The 10994-nt window shown below is 41.9% G+C and overlaps 1 protein-coding gene across 1 annotated transcript; it reads left to right on the top strand.

Annotated features, from left to right (window-relative positions):
• The first annotated feature begins 4799 nt into the window (after window positions 1-4799).
• LOC130556860 (zinc finger MYM-type protein 1-like) lies at window positions 4800-8146 on the top strand. The gene is made up of 3 exons (XM_057338179.1): window positions 4800-6611; window positions 6690-6792; window positions 7385-8146. The coding sequence occupies exons 1-3, from the start codon at window positions 5788-5790 to the stop codon at window positions 7910-7912; spliced, it is 1455 nt and encodes a 484-aa protein (XP_057194162.1). The 5' UTR covers window positions 4800-5787; the 3' UTR covers window positions 7913-8146.
• The last annotated feature ends 2848 nt before the right edge of the window (window positions 8147-10994 follow it).

The raw sequence follows: 10994 nt of genomic DNA, 5'->3' as shown, positions 1-10994 counted from the left end.
TTTTGTTTGGACTTTTTTTTCTCTATGTATCACGTTTTTGGTCGTGTTTTGTATAGTTATGTTTTTGTCACAGTCTGTGTAGTCTTGTTTGTTCCTTGAGGAGCATCAGGATGCTGCTCCTTAAGGAGGGGCTTCTGTCATGGTTCTGCCCCACCTTGTCTTGCTTTTCTTGACCTAGTGGCAGAACCATGATAGAACCTCTTGTTTTATGTGGAGAGAGTCATTTTGACCCTGTCGGCCTTCGATACTCTCTCCGGTCCTTGTCTGTGTTCCCGCCCTTTTGTATCTCTCGTTATTGGTTGTTTATTAGTTCATGCCCCACACCTGTTCCCCTTTGATTTATCCCTTTATTTTGCCCCTGTGTTCTCTGTCTTGTGTTGGTTCATTGTACTCTGTCGTGTTTCGTGTGGGTGAGTTCTTGTCCTGTTAAGTGTAGCTTAGTCCTGTGTAATATGTTTGTTAATGTTATTTTTATTCTTGTTTAGTGTAGTTAGTCTTTGTTCTTATTATACCCTTGTTTTCCCCGTCGTGGGTTTTTGTTTTGAGTGTTTTATTATTCATTAAAAAAGCCTTGTTTAACCCCTTACCCGCTGTCTGGGTCCTCTCTCCTTGTCTGTTGTCTCACCCACCACCCACACCCGTGACAATTAGCATTATTGATCAGCATGTAAACATTTGTGTCCCTGTGAAAACCCAGGCTAACGTCTCATAAACGAATGAATTATTAAATAACAAGCATCAAAGATTAATTTCAAGCATTAACTAAAATTTTAATCTTTGAAATGACATTATTCAGTCAATATTGAAGATATTGTATTTTCACAGAATATTCTGTAGGATGATTTTATGTAGAAAACAGTAAAAAGACTCGCTGGGTTTTCACCAGCAGGATCACATTTTGTTCTAACTGGGAATTTAAAGAGAAGTTCTGGTATGAAAGGCATGGAAAGGATAATTTAGTAAGTAACTTTGTTTTCTGTTTATGATGAGAGCAATTTAATTCTTACATTAAATTTGTTGTTTGTAGCTTTTTTTCTTACAAATATTAATGATCAGACTTCTATTAAGAGGGCATTCCCCTAAAGCCACAGAGCCTACAATACATACATACTGTGGATATCAAAATATAAAATAAATGGCCTGATAAAAGATCATATCTTATATACTGTATATATATATATATATCCAAATGGGCTAAATTGATTAAATATTTATTTTTTGTTATTTAAAAAAACATATTGTCCAGACCTCCGTTTGGAAGAAAGTATAAAGACTGAACCTCTTGGAACTTTAATTGAATACCCCTGGTGTAGGACATGATTTGTTGCAATTTTGAGGTGTTCAGTCTTATGATTTAAATGCGATTGCTCTCCTCACGAATCAAATGTTTCTAGTTTTTCCACTGACATGTGTCTTAAGTGTTGAGGACTAGTGCTTCTTTGAGCCTACATTCAGTATGAGTAAAATACTCAAGTACTGTTAAAATCAGATACTCTAAGACTTTTACTGAAGTCGTTTTGGAATTGGTGACTTGTAACTTGTAATGGAGTAATATTCGCTGCAAGGTATCTATACTTTTACTCAAGTATGGTTTTCAGGTACTCTTTACACCTCTGGCCCGTACTTCTTCCTAGCTGGGGCAGACCACTGCTTAGGCCGGACGTCCGGCCCAGGGTCTCGGGGAGCCGAAGCCGCGGCAGCGGGCTGCTTAGCCGGCCTGTGGGAAGAGCGCGAAGCAGACGAGGATCTCGCTCTTGGCGCCGGCTGCAACGAACAGCGAGGAAGCACGTGGCTCATGGCTTTTGCGCGCTTCTGCGCCTCCGCGAAGCGTTCCGACACCGACTCCACGACATCCCCGAAGAGACCAGAGGGAGTAATGGGAGCGTTGAGCAGCGACTTCCGGTCAGCGTCCTTGAGGTCCGCCAGCGTCAGCCACAAATGGCGGTGAAGGATGACCATGAAGCCCATCGACCTGCCGATAGCCTGTGCGGTGCGCTTCGTCGCCATCAGCGCAAAGTTCGTCGCCGCCCTCAGGTCCTTCACAGCGTCCGCATCCAAGGCGCCCCCATCCAGCGCCTGCAGAATCTTCGCCTGAAAGACCTGTAGAACCGCCATCGAGTGCAGCGCGGAGGCTGTGTACGCCTTGTCGGCGAGGTGGGCGGTAAACCTGCATGGCTTCGACGGCAGACCTTGTCCCGCGCTCAGCTAAGAGGAGGAGGGGCACAGATGTACAGCGAGGGTCTCCTCCACGGGCGGCATGCGGGTATAACCATGGGCCTCCGCCCCGTCCACGTGGGCGAACATAGCCTGTGTGGCAGCGTGGACTCGCGCCGATTGAGGGGCCGTCCACGACTTAACCACGTGCTCGTGCACATCAGGGAAAAAAGGAGTACTCCTCTTCGGTGCAGCCTGGTGGCGGCCCGCTTGAAAATACCAGGAATTGAGCTTACTTTTAGCTGGCTCCTCCGGGGCGCTCCAGCTAAGGTCGAGCTCCTTAACGGCCTTTTCCAGCACCCTCACGAACTCCTCCTGGAGGTCTGGGGTGCTCTCCGAGTCGTTGCGGTCCTGCTCCGACTCCGCCCAGTCCTTCACCGAGGCCGAGATGGACATAGAGTCATCGTCTTTCTCGTCGAGGCCGAAGGAAATGGCATCCGCAATGGCGGGAGGGGGACGAAGGCTCTCCTCAGTGAAAATGACCGGGGAACGAGGCGACGGCAGAGGATGGCGGCCCTGAGCCGGGTCGTCGCCTCCACCACGTGGCATGGGTGGGCCCAACAGCGGCCCTTTGGCGGCAGTGGGCCTCGACCCGAATAATCCTCGAGCAACGTTCCTGCGAGTCCTCAAGACACGCGCCGGCAGGTCAGCACAGTGCGCGCAATCAGACTCTCCGAACGCCGCCTCAGCGTGGGCTAGGCCCAGGCAGGCGATGCAATGCTCGTGCGTATCCTGCGGGTCCATGGGACCCGCGCAAAGACAACAGAAGGCGGCCATCGGATGAAGAAGCTTCTGACGATATCAACGATGGCAGCGTGAAAGAGAAGATTCTGAGGTATTGTCGCTGTGCACTGTATTTATACTGTCTGGTCGCCAGTAATTACATTCGGTTGCGAGCACGACAATTGGCCAGTTTCACTGGCGTTATCCAATAAGACTTCAGGAGAGGTGAGAAGGGAGGAGTTCCCATATGCGGAAGATTCCGCAATGTCGAGAGACCGCTCTCGATAGGGAACCTGAAACCCCATTCATTTGCCCAGTTTTCTATTGTTTTAACTGCATTTTGTATCTGCTTCTTTACCATCTCTACTTCCCTTCCCCTCTTCCACAATGCAGCATCATCCGCATATAAAGACTTCCCTATCCCTGTTTCAACCGGAGAAAATATATCATTAATCATTAACTTGAATAAAATAGGACTACTTACACTTCCTTAAGGAGTTCCATTCTCTATATTATAAATGTCAGAATAAGCACATCCCACTCTAACTTGAATCGTTCTGTTAAACAAAAAATTCATAATCCAATTATACATTTTACCTTTTATTCCTAATCTTTCTAATTTTATTAATAGTCCTTCCTTCCACAGCATATCATATGCCTTTTCTACATCAAGAAAGACACCAACTAAAACTTCTTTGTTTACCTGTGCCTTTCTTATGTCAGCTTCCAAACATAGAATTGAGTGCATTGTGTTTCTTCCTTTTCGGAAACCACTTTGATAGGGAGAAAAGATGTCTCTCTTCTCAATAACATAGACCAACCTGCTCATTACCATGCATTCCATAATCTTGCATAAATTTGAAATTATAGGGCTATAGGCCTGTAGTTTATAGGTTGCGTATGGTCCTTTCCTGGTTTTGCAATTGGAACTATTACCCCATGTTTCCATTCACATGGTAGCTTTCCTAAATCCCACACCTTATTATACAAACTCAAAATAATATTTAAAGAGTGATCTGATAACTGCTTGATCATCTCATAACAAATCTCGTCTCTGCCAGGAGAAGTTTGTTTGATGCCTGTAAGCGCTCTTTTCAGTTCATACAAAGTGAACTTAGAGTCTAACGTATCTCCAGAAGGCTCCTTAACTTCCAGGATATGCAGATTTTTACTCAAACTCTGTTCTCTTATTTTCATCATGTCATTTGAAATGTTAGCATTACTGTGCACTTTCACAAATGTCTCTGCTAATACTTCTGCTTTCCTGCCATCAGACATAGCCAGTTCTGCTCAACCAATCACCTTCCTCGCATGTTGTTATGGAAACGACAGGTCTCGCTACTCACTCGTCATTGGTTAGCTGTGAAAAGGAGCTTGACGTAGGGCGTTTTTTTCAGAAAAGTTTAACTTTTGTCAATTTAAAAAGTCGCCCTGAGCTGCAGAAAAAGACGCCGCCGCTGGCGTTTAAAAAAGCGCTCAGGACGTTTTTTGAAAACACAATTTACTCCATAGGATTATAATGTAAAACAGACGCTAGCAGCTTCGAAAAAAAAGTCAGGTCTGAACACGGCTTAAGAAGTTTTTAATACTTTAATTCCCTAATGCATCTGTGTTGTGTCAGTGCTTTAAGGAAGGTAAAGTAAATGGGGAACCGTACAAAACCCTTTAAATGAATGAAATATGTGACCAAAATTCAATTTCATACGGCCGGTCAATAGAGGGCGCTGGGGCGCCGCCCCCTTAAAGTTATCCAGAGAAGAAAGCTACTTTAATATGCCAACAATAAGTTTAATATATATCGCAAATTAATAACGTAATAAAATAATGTAGTCGTACTATTCCACCGTTAGTCATATTATCATTTATTAAAAAATCAAAATTGTATTTTGTTCATACGTGTGCGGGGCGCCGGACAAACGAGTGTGTATGTAGGCACGAACATTTTTGAAAAGCATGTGATTTGAGGCTGAGCTCTAATTGGCTTGTTTCAAATCGTCCTTGGGGCGCAGCACTCTGCGCCCCAAACCCTCCCACTTTTGTTGTAAGCGAATCAATATTGTTTTTATATTTTGGGCCTCATGTGATTGGACCGTTCTTAACGCCTCTCATTACCGCTCAGCAGATTGTCATTTGACTGACAGGTACTGATTAACGTGGAAGCAAGCGAAATTATCTCGAGATGAAAGAAAATTCGGTTTTATCTTTACAAGAATACCCGTTCCAAAGGCGTTCAGATGAAGAAAAAAAACGGATCAAGGAGCTTGGACCAGATCGACCCAACTTGCAAATTCAGCAGCAGTCAAGTGATCGCGGTCGATCTTACACTCGGTGCTTTTCCGGCACTTCTTATGGAAAACGGAGTTGGCTAGCTGGATGCGATGTAAGTCATGCCTTTTATTGTTTTCCCTGTTTGCTGTTTCAAAGTCTTGGCACCGAAACGTTGTGGACAACAACAGGGGTTTGCGATTTAAAACATCTCTCTGATAAGTGCAAGCGACATGAAAGTAGCCGCAGCCATCTTGACAACGCTATGAGGCTCCAGTTTTTTGGGAAGCTTAGCATTGCTGAACAGCTAGATGAAGGCTACAGGATTGGCATTAGAAGGCACAATGAAGAGGTCACAAAAAATCGACACATCCTGTCTAGAATAATAGACTGTGTAAAATTTTGTGGCGCATTTGAGCTGGCTTTGCGTGGCCACAATGAGAGCGAGAGCTCAGATAACCCGGGATATTCCGTGGCTTGGTCGACTTTGTTGCTTCTCTTGATGGAGTTTTGAAAGAGCACCTCGAGAATGCCTCTGTGTTTAAGGGAACTTCGAAAACCGTGCAGAACGAGCTGTTGGACTGTATGTTGTCTGTTATGAGGGAACACATAATCCAAGAAGCACAAAACAGCGATTTTCTATCAATCCAGGCCGACGAGACCACCGATATTGCCACACAGTGCCAACTTGTGCTTGTGCTGCGCTACATTGATGGCAAAAGCAACGTACAGGAGAGGTTTTTTGCTTTTATTCATCTGCATTCAACTACAGCTGATTCCATCGCTACAGCACTAAAAGAGCATCTTACTGTCATCCTTCCAGAGGATCAGAAGAGTAAACTCATCTCCCAAGCGTATGATGGAGCCAGCGTGATGAGAGGTGCCACTGCAGGTGTTCAAAGGAAGATTCAAGATGTGTACCCAAATGCCCATTACATCCACTGCTATGCTCATCAGCTCAATCTAATAATGCAAAAGGCCACTTCTCACATACCCAAAGTTAGAATTTTTTTTTCTAACCTTGGAGGATTTGCCAGCTTTTTTTCAAGATCACCCAAGCGCACAGATGTTCTTGATAAAGTAGTTGCCCATAGACTACCAACATCAAGCAGTGTTAGATGGAACTTCCACAGCCGTGCCATCAATACAGTGTTTGAGCACAGAGAGGGCCTCATTCGCTGTTTTGAAACTATTCGAGACTCAGGTGACTTTGACCCTGTTACCACCAGAGAGGCAGGAGGCTTTGCCATGCTGCTGGAGGATCAGGATTTTAATTTTTTTCTGCAACTTTTCCACAACATCATGCCACACGTGGACATCCTCTATGCCAAACTCCAGAAGAAGGACATAGATTCAGTCCACATTAAGGGGAGCATCCAGCAGTTCCAGCAGGACATACAGAAGATCAGGTAGCAGCTGTATTCCTTCTTTTGAATTTGTTATCATTATTATTGTTATTAGTCATACATTTTCTTAATCCTTTGCAGAAATTCTCTCCATTCTCTGGTTAACCAAAGCAGTGAAGGAGCTTCTCAACCAAAGAGGCGGCGGTTGCTTAGTCCAGACGTCCATGAACGGATTGCAACAGAGGTAAGTTTATTGTAGTCCTTGTTACTCTGCAGTTTTTCATAGAAAAGCTATCAAAGGAAGCTATCAAAAAGAAAGTAAATATTAACAACAAGTTAAACGGCATGGTTTCATTTACCCTCTTTGGGTACTAAATGTGTTCTCATGTCTTTGAGTTTATAATTTTTTTGCTTAAATATTGTAGCAAAGAGTAGATCCTTTGATATTGGGCTTTATTAAACTTTATGAAACTATACTACATTTATTTGCAATGCATATTTTACTACAAGTCAATCTATTTAACCATTTTCATAGTCTTTAAATAGTGATCTAAATAGATTTGTTATTCTTAGGTTTCCTCTAGTGGTGTGCCCTTTTTATCTGATTGATATGAAAATGGCTGATAATAAAAAAATGCTATTAGCGCCCTAAGCATCAGAAGTTCATGAAACTTGGCATGTTTGTCTAGTCCATATGTATGAAGTTTGGATAAATCAGGGATTCAAACACTGAAACTGGTCTCCGTCTCTCTATGACTTACAACTGATCATGTTGCAGTTGAAATTGACATTTTGTCATCACTACATCATTTTTGTTTTTGTCCTTCACTCTGTAGGTCTGTGACACCATACTCCAACACACCATGGAACGGTTCTGCTTCACAAGCCACCTCGTTAGTGCCACCCTGCTGCAAGCAGACAGGTTTGAACAGTACACAGTGGCGTTTCCTGAAGATGCACTGAGTAGGACTTTGAAGGCCTATCCAGTGCTCAATGGGAGTAAGCTAAAGACAGAGCTTAGTCTCATCTACTGCAAGGAAGAGTTCAGAACCTGTTGTGGTGCTGTGGACCTACTGCAGCTGTTTAAGGAGAACAATCTTGAAGAAGTCTTTTCAGAGACTGTCACTCTCCTAAAGATCCTCATCACCACACCCATGACCACAGCAGAGGCTGAGAGGTGTTTCTCAACTTTGAAAAGAGTTAAGACTTTTCTGAGAAATAGCATGACCCAGGAGAGACTAAATGCATTGGCCATGCTGTCAATGGAGAAGAGAATGGTGACTGAGATCATTGACTTTAACCAGAAGGTCATTGAGAAATTTGCAAGTCAGAAAGAAAGGAGAGCAAAATTTATTTTCAAATAGTGTTAATGGCCAATGATTAGGTAACTATAGTGTGTTGTGTTTTTTTTGAATGATTACCTTGATTACTTCATTACTGATAATAAACCCACATTCAATTCAAATTCACTGATTCATAGTACATTTATTTGCATGTATTAACATTGACTGTAATAATGATACATCACCTGATTAATGGCTATTTATAGTCCTGCATTACTGACAGTTGTTGTTTGCGCCCCCCCAAATATTTTTAGCACCAGCCTCCACTGCTTACAATCTTCTCTTCTTTGTTCTATGACAGGACTGTTTGATAGCCTGTTGGTGGGAGACAGGGGTTCCTATGCCAGAGGTTTTTGCTATCCTGACCACAGAACCCCTTCAGGTTCTGTGTCAAACCAGAGTCAGGATTGAGATGACCATCAGATTTTTAAATGTATAATTCAACTGACTACTAAGTTCACATACTGGCATTTTTTTATTTAGCTTTCTTTATTTAAGAATCAGCTTCTCTAGTGTATTTTGTTCACATTTCTTCTGTAACCTATGGAGGTAGACACTTCAGTTTCTGGGGAAGGTTGTGAAATGTCCTACAATAACAGAGACACCAGTAACGTAAAATATAATGCTCACATTCACACGTGTGCCATTTTAAATAGAAGCCTACAGTACATTGCCCTCTTTAACTCTGTCAGAGTGCACAGATAGTTTCTCTTCAACATGTGCTTCATCCTCATTAATAAAGGTAAAATAAATGATAACTAATATAAGGCAGGATATTTTCATCCACTGTGGGGGCACACGCACACATTATACACATACATCATATTACATTACTGTAATATTTACCTTACTATAGTATACTACAGTAAATGTGTGTTCTATAGAGTCTTTTAACATGCGCATTAACTCGATCAGCAGTATTTCTGAAATACTTCTCTCTTGCGTAGACAGCAGAAACAGTATTACTCCGTGGCTGAAATACATTTTTGTGTTACTAATATTTGCACATAATTATTTCCTAAGAAACATACAGAACTCGCTCTATCCATGTTGAACGCGATTGGTTTTGCGATGCCGACGTCACTCGTTCATGTGCACACGCGCTCGAACTAATCTTAGCTTCAGGATCAAAGCTCGAGTTGACAAAGAAACTCCATTAGCTGCTTCATGGTACCAACAAAGCTTGATCACGTTGGTTTGGTTTTGTTAACCCAAAACTAATCCTGTAACCCTGAGTTTGTTCAGCAACATTCATGGTACAGGCCCCAGGTGTCGACAAACGGAAAACACAAATATATTTATGCAGATTGTATATAATTTTCATTTTGCGTTACAAAGACATGTTAGAATAAAAAACAAGGAGGAAACAGAATTCGATTAAAAATATAGCTGTCCAAATGCGTTCCTTTACACCAATGATGAGAAATGTTGATTTGATCAACAGCTTTAAAGTAGCTGTTTCTGTTCCAGTTGTGGGAGGAGCTTCACCTACATCAGTTTAAGTAAACATTACAACATGCTAGTGTCATGAACGTGGAGGTGAGACACGGACAGAGGACCCAGGTGCAGACAGCGGGTAAGGGGTTAACAAAACTTAAATAATAAACAAAACAAAAACCCACGAGGGGGTAAAATAACAAGATATAAACATGACAGATAAACAGGAACATAGACTAACTAAACTAGACAGGACAAAAAAATAACCACTACACTAACAAGCCAAGGACTCACCCACATGAAACAAGTGAGAATACAATGAACCAGCACAGGACAGAATACACAAGGGCATTATAAGGGATCAAAATCAAGAGGGGACAGGTGCGGGGCATGAACTAATAATTATCACTAACGAGGAAACAAGAGGGCAGGAACAATGAGAGACCTGGAGAGTATGGAAGGCAATCAGTGCCAAAATGCCCCTCGCCACTTGAAACAAGAGGTTCTGTCATAGTTCTGCCACTAGATCTAGAAAAGCAAGACAAGATGGGGCAGAACCATGACAGTTAGAGTAAAAGACAAGGAGGACACAGAATTCGATGGTGAAAAAAATAGCTGACGAAATGCATTCCCTTTTCCCAATGATGAGAAATGTATATATACAGTATTATTGTAACATTTGTTATGCTAAATTGGCTGTGACACTAACCCTAAGTGTCAAAAACATGCACCCTGCCATTTCGATTGAAATATTTTCGATAGACAATTGAAATATGCAATGTTGTTTCTCAATGGAAAGGAACCGCCAGTAGGTGGAGGCAGGTATCATATAGTAAGTCAGTTACTGATCCATTCAGTCAACCGATTCATTCAAAGCGATTCATTCGTTCAGAAACGTATGCGTTCAGAATCGTATTTGTATGCTATACTCCTCTTTTATCTTCACCATACACATAAATAACCATTTTACAATGTATTTAAATTCATCCTTATTTAATTTAAACGTATTTTATATTGCTTTTCAACATTTTGCGTTGATCTACAAAATAATTGAAAAACACCAGTAGAACGTGCACGTGCCCGCCCTCTGCACGCTGTTTGCGTAGCAGGCGCTATGAGAAACAACGCTGAGGAAACAGGGGTAACAGACTTCGACAAAACACCGGCCTCAAAACCCGGGTAGAAAATAGCCTATTGCTTATTGATTTTGATATTTTTTAATGTAAAAACCACGCGAACGTCATATGTAGACCTCATACAACAGTAAACAAGCCCAGTTCATGAGACCTTTAAGGTGTTTTGCAGCCTTCTATGTTGCCATGTTAATTTATAGGTCAATTTGTAATTTAATGTAAAAGATGGAAGAAATGTTAAAGTGCATCTTGCAGGGTAATTTCTTTTATAAAATGAATATATAACCATTATATTTTTTGTATAAAAAATACCATATAAAAAGTTAAAGGTGCCATTAAGTATTGAAATAATATGATAAATTGTTCTCTAATATCTACATAGAAGGTATGTGGCTTTATTAAGTGCAAAAATTATCCAGAAACGGTTTTACATGTCCATTTACAACACTAGGATTTGTCCCTAGAATGAAAAGTGTCACGAACGGCAGGAAAGAACCCAAATGCAGGCAGACGGTGGTGAAGGGGTTAAACAC

This window comes from Triplophysa rosa, linkage group LG7 (assembly GCF_024868665.1).
Source record: "Triplophysa rosa linkage group LG7, Trosa_1v2, whole genome shotgun sequence".
Classification (NCBI taxonomy): domain Eukaryota; kingdom Metazoa; phylum Chordata; class Actinopteri; order Cypriniformes; family Nemacheilidae; genus Triplophysa; species Triplophysa rosa.
The sequence above is the reverse complement of the archived record's forward strand: the minus strand, read 5'-3'. Positions and strand labels throughout refer to the sequence as shown.